Source organism: Microtus oregoni, unplaced genomic scaffold (genome assembly GCF_018167655.1).
Source record: "Microtus oregoni isolate MIOR12 unplaced genomic scaffold, Mior012 000019F_ref0000042, whole genome shotgun sequence".
Classification (NCBI taxonomy): Eukaryota; Metazoa; Chordata; class Mammalia; order Rodentia; family Cricetidae; genus Microtus; species Microtus oregoni.
The window spans coordinates 20,966,898-20,988,015 of record NW_024543078.1 but is presented as its reverse complement, the minus strand read 5'-3'; the positions used below and the strand labels follow the sequence as shown (position 1 = coordinate 20,988,015).

The window sequence follows — 21,118 nt, the reverse complement described above, 5'->3', positions numbered from 1 at the left end:
ATAGCTGCAGGGCACGTCAGTACCTTCCAGTGTCTCTCCTATTTGTAGAGAAAGGGTTTCTGTATTTCTTTCACCTTTTTCTCACTTTGATTTATATACTTTTTAAAACAGTAATTCCAAATTGACAAATTACTTCAGTATTTAAGCGTTGGTTTAGATAAGAGCCTTTCAGTGTTCATTTGTCTTTAACCAAACCTTAAGAACTATTCCTGAAATTTATTTTCTCTTCAAGGCCACATTTTTCTATGTATTCCAGTGTAACATAAAATTATATTTATGGTTATAATTTAGAATTAATTCTGATTATCATATAGCTAACATTTCTATTTTGTCTTTTTATTGTTGTGGTTAAGGTACATCATTGAAAACCATTAGCAAGGCCATATTATTGAAGTTGAGAAAGGTGGGACCTGAGTTGGGCTGGTGGAAGATGCTTGTTCTTCCTACTGCTGTTTGCTAATGCAAGTGTACTTTTTGTCTTTCTAAGATGCCTGATGTAAGCTCTACCAATGATTTTGCAAGGTCATGGGAAAAAAGCACTTCAGCTAGAATAATGGAAAACTGTGTGTAGCAAAATATTCAAAATGAGCACCAGCAAACAAGATGTTTGTATTAATAGGAACCTAGAGAATGGCTATGCAAAGGTCAGCACTGATCTTTAAATATTAGTGAAATTTAATTTGTTGCATGTAATGAGTAGAAAGAAGGGGAGGCAGGCTTCAGCGAAGAAGCCATTGATAAATTGTCTAAATGTCAAAACTGCTTACCATGTGGAAAATGTTAAATTGACAGGATCTATTTAACTAAGTGAATTAAACAGTTTGAAGGATGCCCTAGAGAAATATTTTCCAAATTTAAGTATGACAGAAGACTTAGAAAGTTTTTTATTCTTATAGTTTATTTCATGGAAATGAATGGATTCTTTCTGTCAAGGAATAGAATTCCCTTTGCCCTCTTTTAGTAGGAATGATGCACAGGTTCTCAGGTTCTCTGGGCACTTAGAAACAGATTTTTTTTTCTTTATCCAGAATCAGCAACTGACCTGCTGTTGGTTATGAGCCTGGTCATTCCTGGCTCAGGGCCTGGTCTTCCCTGGTTATGGGCCTGGTCTTCCCTGGTTATGAGCCTGGTCTTCTTGGCACTTTGCAGGATTTCTTATGTAGCTCAGGACATAGTACTAGGAATGCTGGTGCTGCACACAGTGGCCTGGGTCCTGCATCAACTCCTTCCCCAAAAGCATCTTCACAGACCAATATTTTTTTAAATTTATGTATGGATAAATGGATGTTTTTCCTTCATGTTTGTCTATGTATCACATGCATCTCTGGAGCCTGAAGAGGCCAGAGAGGGTTTTGGATTCCCTGAGACTGGAGTTGTAGACAGTTGTGAGTGGCCAAGTGGGTGTTGGAATTGAACCTGGGCCCTCTGCAAGAGCAGCCACGTGATCACCGCGCCATCTCTCCAGCTCCTCACAGGCCCATCGGGTTGATATAATTCCCAAACGAGAGTCACTCAGATGACTCTGGTTGTATCACGTTGACAGCTAAGCTAATTAAGCAAGCCAAGCTTCTGACCCAGTGCTTTCTACTTTTTTATATTGCTTCTACTATTCAGCTGCTTAATGTTGCATGCTAAATCTAAACCTGCATAGCAGAAAGTGTTGGTGCTTTTACATCTATGTACACACATGTGGAGACCAGAAGCCAACCTTGGGAACCATGCCTTAAGAGTCATCGATCTTGTTTTATGAAACAAGCTCTCACCAGGACCTGGAGTTCTGAGATTATAATAGGCTGCTTGGCTAACAAGCCCCAGAGATCTGCCTGTCTTACCCTCCCCAGTTCTGGGATTATAATGATGTGTCAGCATGCTGGAATTTTTATTGGGTGCTGGGAATTGAATTTAGGTCTTTATGTTTATAGGACAAACATTTCACCAACTGAGTTATCTCTTCAGCCCCAAGTATCTATTACCTTTTGACTCTTGTGGGATACTTGGAGTGCTCATTATGAAACAAATATGCCCTTAACATTTAAGTTTTAAAGATGTTGTAGTTTTCCAAAATGATCTGGAACTTTATATGCCATACCAGTTTTATGTAACTTTGACAGAACACCAGCTAGAACTGGGTTGAAGGAGGAAGGATTTATTTTTGGCTTACAGCTCAGGAGATATCAGTCTATTGTGCCAGGAAAGGCATGGTAGCCAGGGCAGCTCCAGCCATGGTGCTGGGAGCGTGGAGTACAGGTCTAGGAAGTAAAGACCTCTTGATAAGAGTTGGGGGCAGGTACAGCTTCAGAGTCCTCCTAATGTGACTTGTCCACCAGCTAGACCTCAAAGCTTCGTAATTTTCTTTCAAGAAAAGTGCCACTTGCTGAGGGCCACCTATTTTCAATACGATTTGTATTCAGTGTACACTGGAAGGCAGCACTTTCAATTAAGGAAGTATCTAGATATACTTTAAATAATAATTTGAAACATTAGAAGGCAAATATCACCAAGATACATAGTTCATTTATTTGATAACTGCTGCTTGAGTAAAATTAAAGGATCAGATTCTCACATTGTAGGCAGTTAGTTATGCAATACTCACTTATAACGTTCAGCCCTTTTCATCTTCAAAGCTTATACAACATTAATTAATGCTTACAACATCCTTGCAAATGTAGGTCAATATCATTATCCCTGTTTTCGCATGTGGGGAAATTGAGGCAGAGAGGTTAAATGATTTGGGTAAATTTGTCACAGCAGAATTAGAATAAGGGGATTTTTGGCTCAGAGCCCAGAAGTTCGAACTGTGGAGACACACCTTTTTGTAGCACGCTTAATTTCGGTGTCCTTGATAAAGCTTGATTTCTCCTTAGATCACATTGAGTCATCTCGGCATTCAACCCCAAGTCTGATCACCATATAATCCCCTACATGCCTCACACCATTTTCCCTTCCTTAGTGTTCCTGACCCAATTGTAATTAAATTCATTTTTCCATGATCATGTTGTAAGATAATTGTTCAAATATCTATCTCAATTCTGTTTTTCTTCTGGGATTTCATTCAGTGACTTTTCACTTTCCATTTTGAAAATTTCAAGTAGTTTTTATAATTTTTTTCCTAGCTGGTCAAACATATGTACCCAGATGACTCTCCTTTGCCTCAATCTCCCATTGTGTCTAGAGTCCCACTTTTTTTTTTTAAACATTGACAAATTTCACTCCTTTTAGACTCCCCTTTGCTGTGATGTTTTGGTCCAGCTCCTGTTTGTGAGACTAAGCCATGGGAACTAGTCTGGGTGGAGGCTAAGAATGGTTCGCACTAGTCCTGTGCTGTGGTGAGTTAACCACATTAACCAGAGTTAATGCTGATGGAAAGGCCGAAGGGTAACAGACATCAACGGTGGTGAAGAAATTCAAGTGTGTGGTTTGAGTGGCAGAAGCAGTCATTATAATGGGTGAATGGTTTGTGGCCCTCTTGCTGGGCTTGGGATGAGGAGACAAGCCATCCGTGCCCATATGCTGTTGTCATTCTTGCAACACCACTTGAGTCTTCTCTGTCTCTCTCCCTCCTTCCTTCCTTCTCCCCATTAACCTCTCTTATCTCACTAAATCCATAATGTAAGAATAAAATTAAATAAGCTTGTTTTTTTCTAATTCTTTTTATTTTATTTTATGTGCATTAGTGTTTTGCCTGAATGTATGTCTGTGTGTGGGTGTCAGATCTTGGAGTTACAGATTGTTGTGAGCTGCCATGTGGTTGCTGGGAATTGAGCCTAGGTCCTCTGGAAGAGCAGTCAGTGCTCTTAACTACTGAGTCATCTCTCCAGCCCCCACGTTTATCTAATTCTTTATGTTTTTTTCCTTCATTATTTTTTAGTACCTCATGTAAAATTTACCAATCCTCAAATACATTATATGATCTTTTTTTAGTTTGATATGACAGTGTATACCTTTGATCCCAGCACTCAGGAAGCAGAAGGAGGTAGACTTCTGTGAGTTCAAGTCCAGGCCCAGGGCTGCATAGCTGCATAGTCAGACCCAATCTCCAAAATAATAATAATAATAAAACAATAATAATTTCTTTACCAAACTATACCATCGACTAGGCGTCTGGAGGCCTTTGTTTATCTTGCTAAAGTGGCATACATTGCAGATTTCATATTCCACGATTGGTTTTATCTGCTATGCTAGATTATATACTATTTGATAGTTGAGACCCTGCTATAAATCTTTGTATCTGAGGCTTATTGTAGAACAATATATACATAAGCTACTTTAAGTGCTTATTATAGTCAGTTATATTTAGGTGCAATAAGTCTTTAGGATCACAAATGAGGCATTGTTTCTAATAGTCCAGTGCAGTAAATTTAGCCCAAGTTTGTGGTCTCATTAATTTGGGATTCCCCTGTCCTTTTGCATAAACTTTACTTGTTTGGTTCATTGTTTAAAGTTTTTGGGAAAAAAATCTTATTTGTAACAATTTGTCTTTGATCAAATGTGCTCATAAATATACCTAACAGGTGTTTATGATATTGTATGTTAATGATAATAGGAAGTAATTGGAGGGTAATACACTGAATTTTATGCAATTGAAAAGTAATTACGATTTTAACATGCAGCAAAACAGTGGTTTATGTAAATTTATACTATTTAGTTATCTTTCTTTTTAACCATTTTCAATGACTCCTCAGGGAAATGTATGATAATAAGTAGCAAGTCTATGTTTCACACCTATGCCCGAGAAGGAGCCCCTCAGGCTCTGTGCAGTGCTGTGCTCTATACGTCCCTCAGGCTCTGTGCAGTGCTGTGCTCTATACATCCCTCAGGCTCTGTGCAGTGCTGTGCTCCATACATCCCTCAGGCTCTGTGCAGTGCTGTGCTCTATACATCCATTTTACATGTCTTGCTGGCGCCGTGGTGTCCTAGCACTGTCTTTCTTGCTTCATTAGTTTTCTGCTATCATGTTTTACGTTAGAGTCTTATTTGCCCTCAAGCCTCCTTTCCTCCCCATGGCAGTCGAAATAGCTGGCTTCAGAAAGCAGGCAGCTACAGACCTAACTGCTTTGGCAGAAGACAAGCATTTTGCAATTTATTAAGTGCTAATTAATCTTTACTTCTCAAACATATATTTGTTTTCTAAAAAATATTATCAGCGGTATGCTACTGGAATGATTTCTATTTTGCATTTTACTACAGAAAGGAATAATTCTAATGTAGCTCAAATGGAAGAAAGTATGGGAAGCTGTCTTAAAAAACAGAGTCCTTTGAGGATTAAATAGGAGAAAAAGGGGTTTTTCCTCCCCTTTTCTCAGAATCTGCACTCTGATCCTTCCCTGTACAGAATGCCATCTTAAATTTATGTCAGGTTTAATTGAAATAATAGTTTGTCTAGTGATGAAAACTAGATGTGTGGGTTACAAAAATGGTCTTCTGAGACAACCGAAACTGACCTAAACTACCTTAAGTAATTAAAATAAACAACATTAAAGTTAAAGATACTTAAAAATGACTGAAAATTTAAGTTGCAGTTGTCGTTTTATTTATTCTTTCATTCTCTGAGTCATTATTTTCAAGATCCTGTGTTTTTGCTCTGCACAGCTTCTTCTGGCCTAGTGTGGGGTCGCCCAGAGGAAGGCGCAGGGGCACTAGTGGGCTAATGTTTCTCAGCTCGGGAACACTTGCTTGACTGCTCTTTCCGTCCCTGCCCACACCTCCTTCCCCAAGTGCAAAGTCCAGAGTGGTTCTGAACTGCTTTTCTTTCCTACTTCAAAACAGCTCTTTCTGCGCTAATACAGTATTTGGATGGCACAAGCTCGGTCTTGATTGCTTCCTCCAGGCAGGTTTTCATACCAGGAAATCACCAGCATTCCTTCTCACTGGTGACATTCTTGAGTAAGATACGAGATGGTTTCAAGGTGTTTTAAAACCTGTGCAGTTTTAAAGGTGGCAAGGCATCTTGGAGGTTAAAAAGAGGTGCTGATTTCATCTCTCTCTTCCTTTCCTGTCTAAATAGCATTGTAGATTTTAATGAAGTGATTTTATTTATCCCATTTATTTACTCTTCGAATCCTTATGGTTTTCCTGGCAGATAGTTGAAGTTCAAGAAAAAAAAAGGGTGAATAGCATTTGGTTGTTTCTCCACCCCCTCTGTTAATGCAAAGTCCTCTCTCTCTTTAATCACTTATGTTGGGGAATTCACAGGATTGAGCAAGTCCAATCACGACCTCACTGGCCATTTTCTCTTTATCTGTGTCACTCACGTGTGCTTCGACTTCTCACTACGTCCTTCTTCAAATACTGTGATCTCTCCCTGACCCCCAGTCTCCTTCTGCCAGGCACAGGTCCCAGTTGGTCTTGGATGTCATACTTTCTCTGTGTCCATCAACGCAGTGGCTGCTGTGCTCCCTACTTTAGGCTGCACCCCACTTCCTGCAGCAGCACATCTCCCCCAGTCCTTCCACCCTCAGTCCTGGGGTGCTGAACTGGAAGACAAGTCTGTGGTCATAGACTGTCCTGATCCTCAAGCTTCCCTGTGAGAGATGCAAAGAACGAGCTGGTTTCCCTGGGCGTCTTAAGCTCTCCACCAAGCTCATGTAGCCTTTTCTCCCAATATCACAAAGCTCAGTGTTTTAGACTTCCAAATTAAAAAACTATATAGGTCACACACACATACAGTGTGTACTGCTACTAAGAATGTTTTCTACCCTCTTTTTTGTTATCAGGAGAAAGTTTTGGAAAGTTTATTGACTTGACTAAAGACAGGATTTCAAGTGTTGTCTTCTTTTAGTATGTAAGTAAAAGTGTACTCTTTAATCTGTAAGCTCTTATCTGTAATAACTTATAGTCTTTATGTAACTATAAGCAGCTTAAGCAGCCTTGTCTCTGCCCACATTGCCACAAATTATTGTCACTGGCATCTGAATAAACTCTAAGTTGAGGAATAGGATTTTTAATTTTGTAATGTAGTCTGTAGATGGTGACTTCTGACATTCAATGTCAGAGGACAAATATGCCTGTTCCGTCATACCCTTGTTTAACACAGGGTCAACCCATTTGTGTATCCCATTTCAAATGTCTTCTTTGGTGTTTGACCTTTCATAAACCACCTGTTCTACTTAGTGCTTACTTATTAAGTCATCTATATGCAGGAGAAATGAGCATCTAGTTACAGAAGGGTAAATACAGAGATTGAGGGGTCCTGCTTGACTCCCTCCTTTCCTCCCTCCCTCCCTTCTTCCTTCCCTCTCTTCCTCCCCTCCCTCCCATTCCTGTGTGTATTGTGTATTGTGCATGCATGTGAGAGTGTGCGTGTATGGGCCTGTGCATTCCTGTGTGTATTGTGTATGGTGCATGCATGTGAGAGTGTGCGTGTATGGGCCTGTGCATTCCTGTGTGTATTGTGTATGGTGCATGCATGTGAGAGTGTGCGTGTATGGGCCTGTGCATTCCTGTGTGTATTGTGTATGGTGCATGCATGTGAGAGTGTGCGTGTATGGGCCTGTGCATTCCTGTGCATAAGCCTGAGCAGTACTCCAAGTGTTCCTCTCTTCTGCTTGCCTTATTGCCTTGGGACAGGGGCTCTCAATGAACTGGAAGATCACCATTTGGCTAGCCTCGCTAGCCGGTGAGCTCTGGGTATCTTCCTATCTCCATTCTCCAATGCTCGTAACAAAGGTTCGTGTGGGTACTGTGGGTTCATACTTAAGTTTTCATGCTTGCAGCCCAAGCACTCTTACCTACCTATTGAGCCATCTTCCTAGCTCACTTTCCTACTTCCCCCCTCTCTTTTTCTCTCTCTCTCTTTAATCTTTCCACCTATATCTACCACTGTCTTTTCATCAAATTACCATATATACTTATATACTTCTGTCTGTACCAATCCTACAGCAGAGCCCTGGGGCAGCCAGCAGAGCCTCTAGAGCTAGCCTGTACGGATTCCGAGCTTGCCTTCGCCAGCAGATGACTGCATGACCTCAGTTCCACAGTGTAGCACTGTGTTGTCACAGATCACTAGGAGGATAGAATGAGTAAAAATACAGAAATGTTTAGAACAAGTTATCCACCACCACCTCCTCCGTCATCATCAAACAATTGGAACCCTGTGCTTTAAGACTCGTGGGACATCTCACAGCTTTGCTGATGCTTTCTCAGAGCCCTGCTGTTCAGGCAGAATTGGGTCTGTCTTTTAAATCACCACGTTTTCATTCTTCCTCTTCAGCCATGGCACGCCTTGTCTCCTTAGCAGAACATACGTGGTTCTTTATGATTATGATTATATCTAGGTTCTCTAAAGGTGAAGTGAGGGCAAGGAAAGTTTTTATTATGCCTGAAATTAATTTGTATTATTACCCATATGAATAATGTGGGAATATTTTAGCCACTCCTAATGTTAAAGAAACTGAAATGTCTTTTCCTCTATTAAAAGTTGTCTTAAAATACTTTTCAAGCTTATTTTGTTTTCCAGAAGTTCATTGAAAAGAACATTTCTTTCTTTTATAGTTTCTATCATGTGCTTAGTTTAAATCATTAGAAAAACATAGGCTATGCCTACTGTGCTATATTAATTTCTAAGTGAACATTTGAAAATTATATAAATTTATTTTAAATATTTGTGAAATGTAAACTTTCTCCAGAGTTTGACTGGCTTTCTTCCTATCATCCAAACTGGTGAGATCCTCTTTGATTTTTTTAAAGTCTCAATGATGTATGTTACTGGTCCCTGCTGCTTTCGTAGGAGGGAATTCAGGATACACATTTTTCACGATCTTGTTTTAAAAAGTGTCTGGATTGTCTGTCATGATATGCAGATTAACACACTATCTGAATAGTAATGTAATTTATACAGCTCGTTTTTAAGTGGCTGCACCTCATATGATAGTAACTCTATGCTATTCACCCTGCACATTCCATTGTAGCCTGTTTATATGTGGAGCAGCTAAAATATTTGCTTTATATATTAAAATGTATCACAAAATGTGTTTGTACTTAATAACTATTTTTCCTAAAATTCTGACTTAGAAGATGTTCACATACTAAATAATTGTAAGTATACTTAGAGCTGTAACCAAACATATGTTATTGAACACCCAAATATAGCCTCCTTACCACATTTCTCAATGTGGTAACATAGTAAATTCAGGAAAAGAAGTATATATTTCTTTTTCTAGAGCTTACTTCTGGATGATTAACCAAATACATGAAAATGTGTTTAATCTAATGGACCATATCTCAAGTAATAGTTTTTTTTTTTTAAGGGGGTTTAGATTGTGATTGGCAATGGGAAATAATTGATCGGTACCTCTTTTTTTCTAATTACTGTGGACAGGACGGCGATTCCTTTGCCATCAGATAGATGTCTTTCTGCTTGACTGAGCTGCACCTGTGGTCCCTGAGCAGCACCTTACACATTGCGGGTGAGTGAGCTCTGGATCGGGCTCGGCTCCTCAGTTTCCTTTGCTCTCACCAGTGAGTGCTGACAAAGTTAGCGCCTGGATTTGCCAGATAGAGTTGCAGTCTCTGTTTTTCATCCTCAATGAAAAACTGGGTGTTGAAAAAAAATCTTTTAAATACTCTTATTAACTTATTTTGGCTTGAGTTGTGAAATTAATTTTACTAGTCTAATAGCTCTTCCTTCTAAAGATGCACGCATGTTCAGTTTTTATTAAGCTTGTTCATCTGTTATATAGTCATACATTTTTTGCAGACTAACTCATGAAAAGACATTTCTGTTTGATATTAAAAACATTTTAAACATGTAGCTGAGATCTATAATTATTTGTGTTCTTTGTGTTTTGTATTTCTTGAATGGAAATAATATAACTGTTTTAACAATGCTTATTTTAGGATAAATATATATTTCATTAGAAAACAACTTATAAAATGTTTTTCTCCTTTAATTATCTGAACTAATTTTTGTATTTGGAAATACACTTTTACTTATATTACTTTTATATCTTTGTCAAGAAAATGGTTTACTGTGCAAAGTACTGTTTTTTAATATTGAACATACAATAACAAGTGAATGCCATGTTTTCATTTATTTTTTCCTTAGAGTATATTGAGATGGAATTTATTTTACACATTTGTTTTCTCCCAGAATGCTTTTAAAATAAGATTAACTGAATTAAAGATGCATAAACACATAAAACTGAGGTTAGGAAAAGGACACTTTGGAACTGGAAGACATGAAGGAATTAACAGAGCTAAAAATCTGAGCATCATTTGCCGAGAGAAAACAGTTCCAGTGACAGCCCATTTGTAGAAAATCTTGGAGAGGCAGAAACTTGAGGAGCATGCATTGCAGAAGATGGGGGTGTGGCCCCAGGGTGACAACAGGGGGAATGTGTGTCTGCATAAAATAATGAGACACCTCCGTGGTGTGGACTTATTTCCTTAAGGAGGCTCTAAACTCTAGAACCCAGAGCCACAGGAAGAAGACCCGCTAAGCTGCAAATGGAGGACACTGAAGCTGCCATCTGACGGATGAGGTCCTCCTAACCCATTTGCGCCCAAGACTGTATTCTCGCCTTTGTGTATTTGCCAAGGAAGAAGGGGCTAGAGAATAGAATCCTCTCCTGGGGTAACTGAGAAAACATCCACCCTGATATTCTCGGGGTCTTTGGTGAAATGCTCTGGTCCCTGGCTGGACAATGAAATCCCCCCCCCCCCCCCCCACTCAGGTCTGGGGCCTTCAGAAGATTTCTAGAGCCTCACTTGTCGGAGCTGAGCAATTACCAGGTATGTGAGGATTTCCTACAGGAACGAAGACGAGTACTAAAAAGCAGGAAGAAAGAATTCTGGAGAGAATAAGATTATGTAGGAAGGGAAGAGCTGAATCCATGAACCAAAAAAAAAAAAAAATACAGATACAGAAGCCTTAGAACACACTGATGTTAAACTGATCTTGAAAATTGAAAGTATATCACAAGAAAAAAAAAGAAAAGTGAAAAAGTTATCTCAGAAAATAGTTTTCTTCTCTTTTCATACCCATGTTTCTTCTCAGTCGGAACGATTCTCATTGCTTCCCTGTCTTTAGTTACCCAGCTAGTCCCTGCTGGATAGCAGTCTAGCATTCTGTGTCCTCTCTTTCCTGCGCAGAAATCCTTCTGACTCCATGTGCTCCTTGGCACAAGTTAGATGATCTCCACGTCGTCTTATCTTTTCTTCCAATACTCCACACCAAGCTGCTGTGCTCTGTGTATGGACTGTGCACCTGCAGGGGTTCTAACATACTGTATTACTTCTTGGACCAGTCTGCTTATGTACATGCCCTTGTCCTACTTACATTCAGTCCCACTCATCCAGGTACAGGAAGGTCAGATCTGTGCACAGAATTCCTGGTTCCTTATGATCTTCCTAACTCTATTCTAGAGCGGTAGATATATTGATATATGGAATGATATTATATTTATAAACTGGAATGTTTTAATAGGAGATATTGCTTGCATATATAATGCCTGCAGTTCTTAGCTTATAGCTTTAAATAACAAGAAACTTTTAAAATTGAAGTGTAACATATGTACTGAAAAGTGTACAGATTGTAAGAATATGCTGTGAACTATCAAAAAGTGAGCACATTCGTGAAATCACTACTCGGCTTAAGAAAATATTGTAAGTGCTCAGGGAAGGGGTCACAGACTCCCAGTCAGTCTTTAGGAGATATTCTCCATTTAAACAACAGACATTCAATTGCGTTCTTTAAAATCAGGTTTTAATTTCATAATGAATAAAGTATAGCTTTAGTATGAGTACTAATATGAACATGTAGGTCTTGAGTATGCTCATATACATGAGTATATCAAGTACACATGACTCATTGTTATGTATTTGCAGACTCAATTATAGCAGCTTTCCTTGTGTTTTCTGTTGGTTTTGTCCATCAGTTTGACAAAGTTTGGGAGGCAGGCAGTCACTAGGGGGCAGCCTGCACTGCTTCCGCTTCACGAGAGACAGTTGTATCCTCCTTATGTTAGTAACTGAGAATTATTTTTGCATGGAAGAAAACAAGTGTTACTTCAATAAAGGAGATATTTCATTATTCATAGACATGGAAAAATTATTCCGTTCTCTTGTTTAAATTGCAAGAGCAGAATCCCTTGGTTAAATCAATCCCAACATCTGCGAAGTCTCACTTTTTCTCTTACCTAGCCCAGCAGAGCATCTGAATTTGAATAGGTTTGGAAGCCTTTTGACTCTAAACAAGTTTCAGATAATAATTTATCCACAGCTCCCGGTAATCCCCCCTTTCTTCTTGCAGATTTCCTCCCAAATGCTATAGGATAGGAACTAGACTTCTGAGCTAAATTGGAGAAAAGCAAGCCACAGCTCGGGATCCAACAGCTAGGGCATTTTCTTCCATCCACTGACTTCATTTGGCATTGCTTAGTGGCAGTTCCTTTTGGTAGCGCCCTGTGAAAAATATCAGAGGAAGTGTGAAAGAGAAAACTTGGTCTTCCTCGACTCAGTTCTTCACTAATCTTTCCCCATGCCATTCTCGTTCTGTGTGTTTCCTCATGCCATTCTGATTTCTCATTAGATGATAAACTCTCCAGTTTCTGCAGATCCCTAGAATAGATGAACCCATGTCCAGATGCTTTTGAGCTATTTTATTTCTAGTAACATAAGGAGACTGTTTCTGCTCTCCTCCCCACAATTCCCTCTGATATAGTATGATTTGGCTTCTTATTCTCCAGAACTTTTTACCATAATTTAATGTTATTTCTTCCTTTCTATAGATAGAGACATCGGCGTCTACCAGTACTATGAGAAGAAAGATGCACCAGGTAAAGTACTCACCTGTTCTGTTTAACTGCTTTTATATATGAAATATTCTGAGCAATGAATTAGCAACATTAAAAGCTCTGTATTTATGTCTTAGATAAAAATCCAAACTTTTAAGAGCAGTCACTTCAGGTTTTTTAAAGAGAAAAAAATGCTGAGGTTGATATCTATCTGATCTATCAAAAAATAAAGCAATGCTGAGAAAAGGCTGTAGAATAACATGAAAATGTTCATTTTGTTGCCAATCAGCCTGATATCAGGACAGTCTAGTCACATTTATTTATTGGTGTCCCAGCAGAGGGCATTGTTAATGCACTGGTCCCCATGATGCTGGCCTCCTGGATCCTCACCTGATATCTGAAATAGACATTTCTGAGTGAATGATCAATTTTCCTTATCTGATTAATCCTGTTAATCCCAGAAGTTTTATGATGGGCCAAAAGGTCTTTCTAGCTAGAGTTACTTCCTGTTCTGTTCCTCATTGAAGTGGGGGCTGTGCGAGCATCCTGTGCTTAGCATGGCGGTTAATAGGCTGACTTCAGAGCTCTGATGACAGACTGCAGCAGCTTCTCTCTGGGCTCGGTTGCAGTTCCCTTTCCTGTCTGATGAGATTGGGAGCTCAGAATATTGGCCCACCTGTTGTGCTGTATAAGCCTTTTCACTGTGCATTAAGGACACGGCTCCTACGGCATGCAAACACACATTGTCACATTCTCTCTCAACTGTCCTTTTAAAAGCTTAACATCGTGTCTGCCGCAGTCTTTTGTATGTGCCCACTAAAAATATAAGATGCTCTAATCAGAACAAATTCCACTTTTCTCCTTTCCATCTCTCCTTCGCCAGTGTCAGCAGCAGAGCATGGTAACTTAGAAGGAAAACAAAGGCTGGCGGAATGTAAGTTCACCTTAGATAGTTTTGAAATTATTACAAAACAGTGTTGTGTTACAAATTAACTATTTCCTGCACAAACTATAAATGCTATTCTGTCCACATTTCTTATAGTTACTAATTCCTATTGTTTATTGTTATGAACTCATGAATAATAATTGTATTTGCTAAACTTTTCTAATTTAAATCATTAAAATCTTTACTGTGTACAATTTTGGTAAGATATGTGCTTAGGCAAACAAAAGCTTAAAATTAAGTATATTTTTATTTCATATTTTTAAATAAAATAATTTATTTAAAATGTTTAATTGGCTAACAAAAGTATAAATGTTCAAGGCATACAACATGATGACTTGATATATCAATCATGCAAGTTCTATGGTAAAATTTATTATATCACCTCGTTTTTGTGTGAGAAAATGATTATAAATCATGCTTAAATTCTGATAACATCTAATTTTTTATGTTTTACCTAAATTGTTAACATATTTTATTACTTATTTTTAACATTTTGTGTGTGTGTGTGTGTGTGTGTGTGTGTACAACATGTGCGTGGAAGTCAGGGGGAATCGGTTCTCTCCTTCCACCATGTTGGTTTCAAGAACTGAACTTCAGTTTTCAGCCTTTGCAGTGGGTCCTTGCACCTTCTAGGCCATCTTGCCAACCCTGTTGTGTTATTTTAATAAAGTGAGATTGTTCTATTCGTGTTTTATTTAGTTGTTAGTCTGAAAGATATAAATATGTTGTATGTATAGTACAACTACAGGCTGACATGGTTTTAGTGGGTTAAAGCTAGTGTAATTTAAAGTTTTATTGGATTATAGCTAGAGCTGAAAGACTTTGCTTTTTTTCCTTATTTAAGTGATTGGACTGACATTTAATTTTTAGAATATTGCATTAGTATCTGCAACACATATCTTAAAATTTGTACATATGTTCTACACATCAAAATTATGTTTATTGAGCCAAATAACTGCTGAAATAAGATACATAGCAATTTCTGCTTTTAAATTTAAATATCTATATATGCTACATATTATTTGTATATGCACACACGACATATATATTCATATACACAGTTCATTTTTAGAATTATTAATTATGACACTCTAAAGATGAGTTCATTTTCCAATGAGTTTAACATGTTATTAGTATTATTCTTGTACCATGTATGTGGTGGGTGCTGGAGATGGAACCCAGGGCTTCACACATGCTGGGCAAGTACCTTATCACTGAGTTAGACCCCTGCCCCAATTTTATTAATTTTTAAAACAGATATAGTTTTAGACTACTTTTGTACCTCTGCTATATAACCTTTCAGTTGAAACTATTTAAAATAAATTAAAAGTATATAGTTACTGAATTGTGGCATGGATTTTAGAATTATTTTTTCCTTTTATTAAAAAATAGATTTTTTTTTCTCATATAGTTTTCCCTCCCTCTCCACCTCTCCTCCCATCTGAATCCACTTTTTCTGTCTCTCACAGAAACGAACAGGCTTCTAACAAAATAAAATAATATAAGATAAAGCAAAAGCTAACACAACAGAATTGGAGAAAACAAACAAACAGAAGGAAAAGACCCCAAGAGAAGGTACAAGAATCAGAGACCCATACATTCACACACTCAGGCATCCATCAAAACACTAAACTAGAAGCCTTATATACACTCCGAAGACCTGGCGCAGACCCATGCAGGCCCTATGTGTGTGCATCATCAGTCTCTGAGAGTTCCTATGAGCTTTGCTCATGTTGATTTAGGAGCCTTGTTCTCTTGGTGTCCTCCATCCCCTTGACTCTTAGACATTTTCCACCTCCTCTTCTGCTGGTATCCCTGAGCCTTGAGGAGTGATTTGATGGAGATGGCCTGTTTAGGGTTGAGTGTTCCAAGGCCTCTCACTCTGCATACTGTCTGGTTATGGGTCTCTGCATCTGTTCCCATTTGCTGCAGGAAGAAGCTTCTCTTGGTTGAACAGGACATTTATGAGTATAGCAGAATGTCAATAGGAGTGCTTTATATTCTCTTTTTTTTATTTTTATGTTTTCAAAAAACAGTAGCATTTAGCTGTCCCTAGGTCCATGAGATATCTAGTCTCAGGTTCTTGGCCATTGAAACAGTATCAGGAATGGGTTCCATTAAGTCCAATGGAGGACAGTAAGGCCCTGAGTAAATCAGATATTGGTTGGTTACTCCCACAAGCTCTGTGCCACCATTGCACAAACACATCTCTTAAGTAGGACACCATTAGAGATGAAAGAGTTTGTGGTTTAGTTGGTGTTTACATTTGAGAGAATTATTTCAGAGACCATTCCTAATGCCTAGTTGTTAAAACTAAGATTCCCTCTTTTTTTCTGAGCTGGAGTATATAGTGCTCTGGTCATGTTTAAATTAATTTCCTTCATATTACTTTTATGTTCTCTTTCTTTCCTTACCACATTTAACTTGTTAATGAGAAGTTTCAGGGCTGAGTTGGCCACTTGGAGAAGTTGGAATTTCTTTTGGGTTGAACCTTGACTGTTTTCATGAAAAAGTTACTTAAATTGTAAAGTACAGGCCATTTACTACTAACTATTGCTAGATCCCTTGGCTTACCAAAACTTGTCAAGGGTTCTCTGAGTCTTGTTGGTTGTCATCACAAAATTATAACCAGGGAGATTAGTTTGTGGTAAAAATCTGTTTCTGTAACAAAGCCTTTTAAAAGACTGTCATTTAGCAATAGAGATGAAGTCCACTTCCTCTCAATTACGGGGTGTCTTATTCTAATCCTCTAAGGCACACTGCTAAGCAGAGGATTCTTATTTAAATCATGTTTAACTAACTGTTGTACATGTTTTATTTGCCAGCACGAGATTATCCTTGGACACTCAAAAACAGACGCCCAGAAAAACTTCGAGACTCACTGAAAGAGTTGGAGGTATCTTTCAAAAGGTTTCAAAAATGGGAACAAACAAATCTGCTTTAGATCATCTTTCAACAGATTTAATTTTCATAAAGGACCAGCTCTCCTGGTGATGATGGCTTTGCTTTTGTCCAGAGAGAGCTTCCCACACAGTTGCGTCTTTGTGTGGCTTGTTGGTCACCTTCCCTTTTTCTCCTTTCTTGAAATCAGAAGCGCTTTAACTGGTGATGACAAAGTCTGTAGCCAACTGCACTCTCTCTTTCTGTTGTCCTTCAGGAGCTGATGCAAAGCAGTCCGTGTGTGCTGAACAAATGGAAGAACAAATACCTCTGTCAGGTAAAATGGTTTGACAAGCCTTCGCAGTGCTTAGCCAATGGAGCTGAAAGCTTTGTAATAGTTGGTATTCTTGTGTTTTGATAGATAATGGAAAAACTTCTTAGGAGTGGATATTTCATAGTTTGAATTTTAGTCATTCTAGAGTGAACATTAGACAGATTGACCCGGGCCACCAAGCTGTCTCAGTAGCCAGTGTGGCCGTGTTGACATACTGCAAACACTAATAAGACTCCTTGCAGGCAGTGCTTTTTACTTGGGTTTACCTTGGTGTAATATTATATATCCACTGGCATAGTTTTTAAATGATTATAACACAATAGGACAAAAACATGTTCAGTATAATATTCTTACAAAAGTTTATGAATACCATGCTTATGGAAATGAACAAGCAAATAAGAGTGAAACCTAATTTAACCAGAGAGTTAGTCTTGCATGTTGACCCTCTTAGGCTATATGTGGTAGACACTAGTCATATGTGGCTATTTTTAAATAAAGTTAAATTTCCATTCCTCAGTTATAGCTCTCCCCAGTTTAAGTTCTTGGCAGTCAAGGATGCAGAGATAGACCATTTCCACGGCAACAAGTTCTATTGGACAGCCCCGTGCTCAGCACGCCTAGATTTAGAACATAATCAGGACATCATAATTAACACATATCGGCTAAAAAATAAGGGACAAATAAATGTCTTAGTCTTGCTGATACACTTAAAAATACCGTTTGTCTGGAAAAAAATTTACGTGCTTTTGATAAAAAGTATAATTGTAGTTATCTGTATACTTATGTTGCATCACTACTACCAATAATTATAATTTATTTTTGGAATTAAATGTACAGTTTCAATTTTATTTTTTGAGCTTTCCATTACAAATTTTTTAAATGTGTGAACATTCTTGTTTATAGGTCAGGCCCATTTTTCTATCCATAAACCTCCTAAAATCAAATTCATAGTAATTAAAAATATATCTTAATTTACCTCTTTAACAGACTATTTTAGTTAATTCTAGTTTTCCTCTTAAAAAATTTGTTTTGAGCTGGGCTGTGGTGGTGCATGCCTTTAATCCCAGTACTCGGGAGACGAGGCAGGCAGATTTCTGGGAGTTCGAGACCAGCCTGGTCTACAAGAGCTAGTTCCAGGACAGGAACCAAAGCTACAGAGAAACCTTGTCTTGAAAAACAAAACCAAAAAAAAAAAAAAAAAAAAAAAGAAAGAAAAAGAAAAGAAAAGAAAATCTGTTTTTTCTTTTTTAATTTTTTCTAAATTGTCCTCCTTTTAGTGATGGAGGTTAGCTGACCTTGTCAGCTGGCATGGATTTCTACTTTCTAGATTGTTTACAAGGCTGAATGAAGATTTTTCAGAACCATAACACTTCTAAAATTCTCCTTAGAACACCTTTCAAAACGATGGCATTGTTAAAATCGTGACTTACTTGCATAGAAATATATAATGAGACCTTCAAACTTGAATATCAAGATGTGCTCCAGTAAATTTTAGATTTAGTTCAGCTTAAACTTGAAGTTCCTAATGCTGTGTGTAACTCACTGCAAAAACAGGCTCAAAATTATTTGACTGGAGGGCAAGCCTGCCACCTCCTTTAAGAGGTGTGCCTCCTGGCCTCCACCCTTACTATCACCTGGGCTAAGTTGGAGCATGTCAGGCATCTTGCAAAAATGCAGAGGAGCATCCCAGTTAGATGATCATTTTTAGATAGATTTCTTTGCTTTAATTTAATGACAAAAAGTGTGTGGTTCACATGTTACAGAAAGGATAGCGTTCATTATTGGATTAATTCAGCTCAGAAAAGAAACATGTTTTAAATGATAGAATAGATGCAAAATTGCTTTTGTAATTTACAGTAGACAGCCCTGGTGGCTTTGACTGGTACACCAGTTGTGGAGGCCCGAAAATATGAGCCTGTTTCCTCAGTGACCAAAGGTCAGAGAGTTGGAATTTACCTCTAGTTCCTTCAAGGTTATTGTTGTGCTTCCACCCCAACCACCTAGACCTTCTTCCACCTAGACCTGGAGTGGGGAGTGCTGCTCTCTCAAGGTTATTGTAAACAGGTGTGGCTAATAGCCAGACCTTAGACTCGAAGAATAGAGAAGTAGATTAAGTTCCTACCTCAAACAAAAGTCTAAGTAAGGATCCAGCTAAATTCCTGCTCCCTTGAGATAAATTGGGATTCCACCCAGGGAAGGGCTTTATACAAAATGTTTTGGTCTAGGGTGTGGGCGTGACTTGTTTTGTTCTAGCAACAGAAGGTTTAACTGTAGACTAAGCCTGCGACTTTCAGTTGGTACGTTTCCTTGTATCCTGGTAATGCAGTTTTTTTTTTTTTTGTCTTACTCATACCTTTTGGGGTCAGGGATATTTGAGTACTCACTGGAATTCCATTCCAATCCTATCCTATGTTTCTCTATTTTATTATTTTCATTCGTGTCTTCATATTCTTTACTATATTTCTAAATCTCCACACCTCTACAAGAGGTATTTTTGTTGAGGCTGGTCCCCGACAACCAGTGAGTTTGCTTTGGGGAGTTCTAATGGATTTTACCTAATTTTATGTTCTGTTTTCTTTAATTTTTAAATTCTGTTTTGTTTGTTTTACAAGACAATATTTCTCTGTGTAACAGCCCTGGAACTAGCTCTTGTAGACCAGGCTGGCCTCAAACTCACAGAGATCCTCCTGCCTTTGCCTCCCGAGTGCTGGGATTAAAGGTGTGCGCCACCACCACCCGGCTGTTCTGTTTTATTTCTTTGATAAATAAGACTTTTCTAAAATAGACCCTTTACTCTAATTTCATATGATAACTTCCTCCGTGCCCACAGGTCCAAGTCACTTTTTACACCTTTAGGGCCTTTGGGAGACTTCCTAAAATTATCTGTTAGGCAAGAGTTCACTACATCTTTGAAAACTGTAAGTGGCTTCCATCCCTAAAGATCTCTAATGTCACAGTAAGGTAAAAATAATTTGGTGGTCAAGCTAGAATTTCAGTTTAAGGAAAGGGCCCTGTTAGTCCCCGAGTCCCCTCTTGAACACCATCCAGTGTGGCAGTAAGATGTGGACCTCCTTGAGTTCCCAAGCTTTCCTTTGCATTCAGTCCTGGCGTGGCACCAGTTGACCTTGAGCTCCAGGGACCTGCAGGCAGCCAACCGCCTTCTACCACCCCCATTCAGCACCAGGTGTTGAACTTCTGTGCATAGGTAGTCATGCTTGGTTTCCCATAAATACTAGGGATCTGAGGTCTGGTCCTCTCGATTTCACAGCAAACACTTCTAGACAGTGAGCTGTAGCCCCAGTCCTGTCTCTGGACATCTTGATGTTCTCACTTGGATTCTCAGTCTTTGCATGAGACCATTTCTCTACTGTGAATTTTTTATAAAGAAATGATAAAATTGAATTTATGGAATTCAATTTAGTTGAAGTCTCTTTAAGGAATTTTTAAAGGGTTCACTTGTTTAGAAACCTTTGAAGAGGTTACTGCTGAATAAAGGATTAAAGAGGATGTAATCTGAGCTTGGATCTTTATGTCAAATAAGGAGGATTTACAGGTTGTCATTACCAAAGCTTAGTTTATATTATTGATCCCATGATCTATGAATTATAACCTATAAAAAATAATTTTCTCTCTTGTATATTCAGAACAATTTACAAATAAAGACTTACCTATATATAAATTTGGAGATTAAAAATTCTTAGGAGTTTTTTTCAAATCATCCCTGTTCCTACCTAGTATGAGATTATAAAATACAATTTAGAGTTTTGATTTCAGCACCTAGTAAGTATACTTTCATTTTTGCCTTCTTAAAGAATCAGCAGAATGTATTTAATAGTTTCTTGCTTTGACTTTCTTAAACCCTTTACATAAACTTTTTAAAAGGGAAAAATGGTTTCAGTTAAATACTATTAAATAGGTCCTCACTCTGGTGCAATGTTAAAGTCCATAAAGTATGTGCCTTTAGTCATGGTCTTATCTATAAATTACTTTGTAATTAGTTAGAAATATTTTCATTAAGCATAGATGTAACCTTACACACTGATCTTTAGGTTAAAATGTTAGGTGTGTGTGTGTGTGTGTGTGTGTGTGTGTGTGTGTGTGTATACAGTATAATTGGTTTTTCTCTGGTTTATGCCCATAATAATTCTACATTTATAGTCATATTCATAAAACACCAAGAAAAGATAGCTTCCAGTTTTAGTTGCTGTAATGAGTTATTTGATAGGC

General features: G+C 38.2%; 1 protein-coding gene across 2 annotated transcripts in view; it reads left to right on the top strand.

Moving 5' to 3' along the window:
• The window catches only part of LOC121459478 (WD repeat containing planar cell polarity effector), a 283,095-nt gene that overhangs the window by 92,554 nt on the left and 169,423 nt on the right, over positions 1-21,118 (top strand). For both annotated transcript variants that reach the window (XM_041669297.1, XM_041669296.1), the window contains exons 2-6: positions 9,317-9,404; positions 12,726-12,773; positions 13,615-13,665; positions 16,503-16,573; positions 16,835-16,894. In XM_041669297.1, coding sequence (XP_041525231.1) covers positions 9,344-9,404; positions 12,726-12,773; positions 13,615-13,665; positions 16,503-16,573; positions 16,835-16,894 — 291 coding nt within the window. In that variant the 5' untranslated portion in view covers positions 9,317-9,343. The remainder of the gene's footprint in view (positions 1-9,316; positions 9,405-12,725; positions 12,774-13,614; positions 13,666-16,502; positions 16,574-16,834; positions 16,895-21,118) is intronic.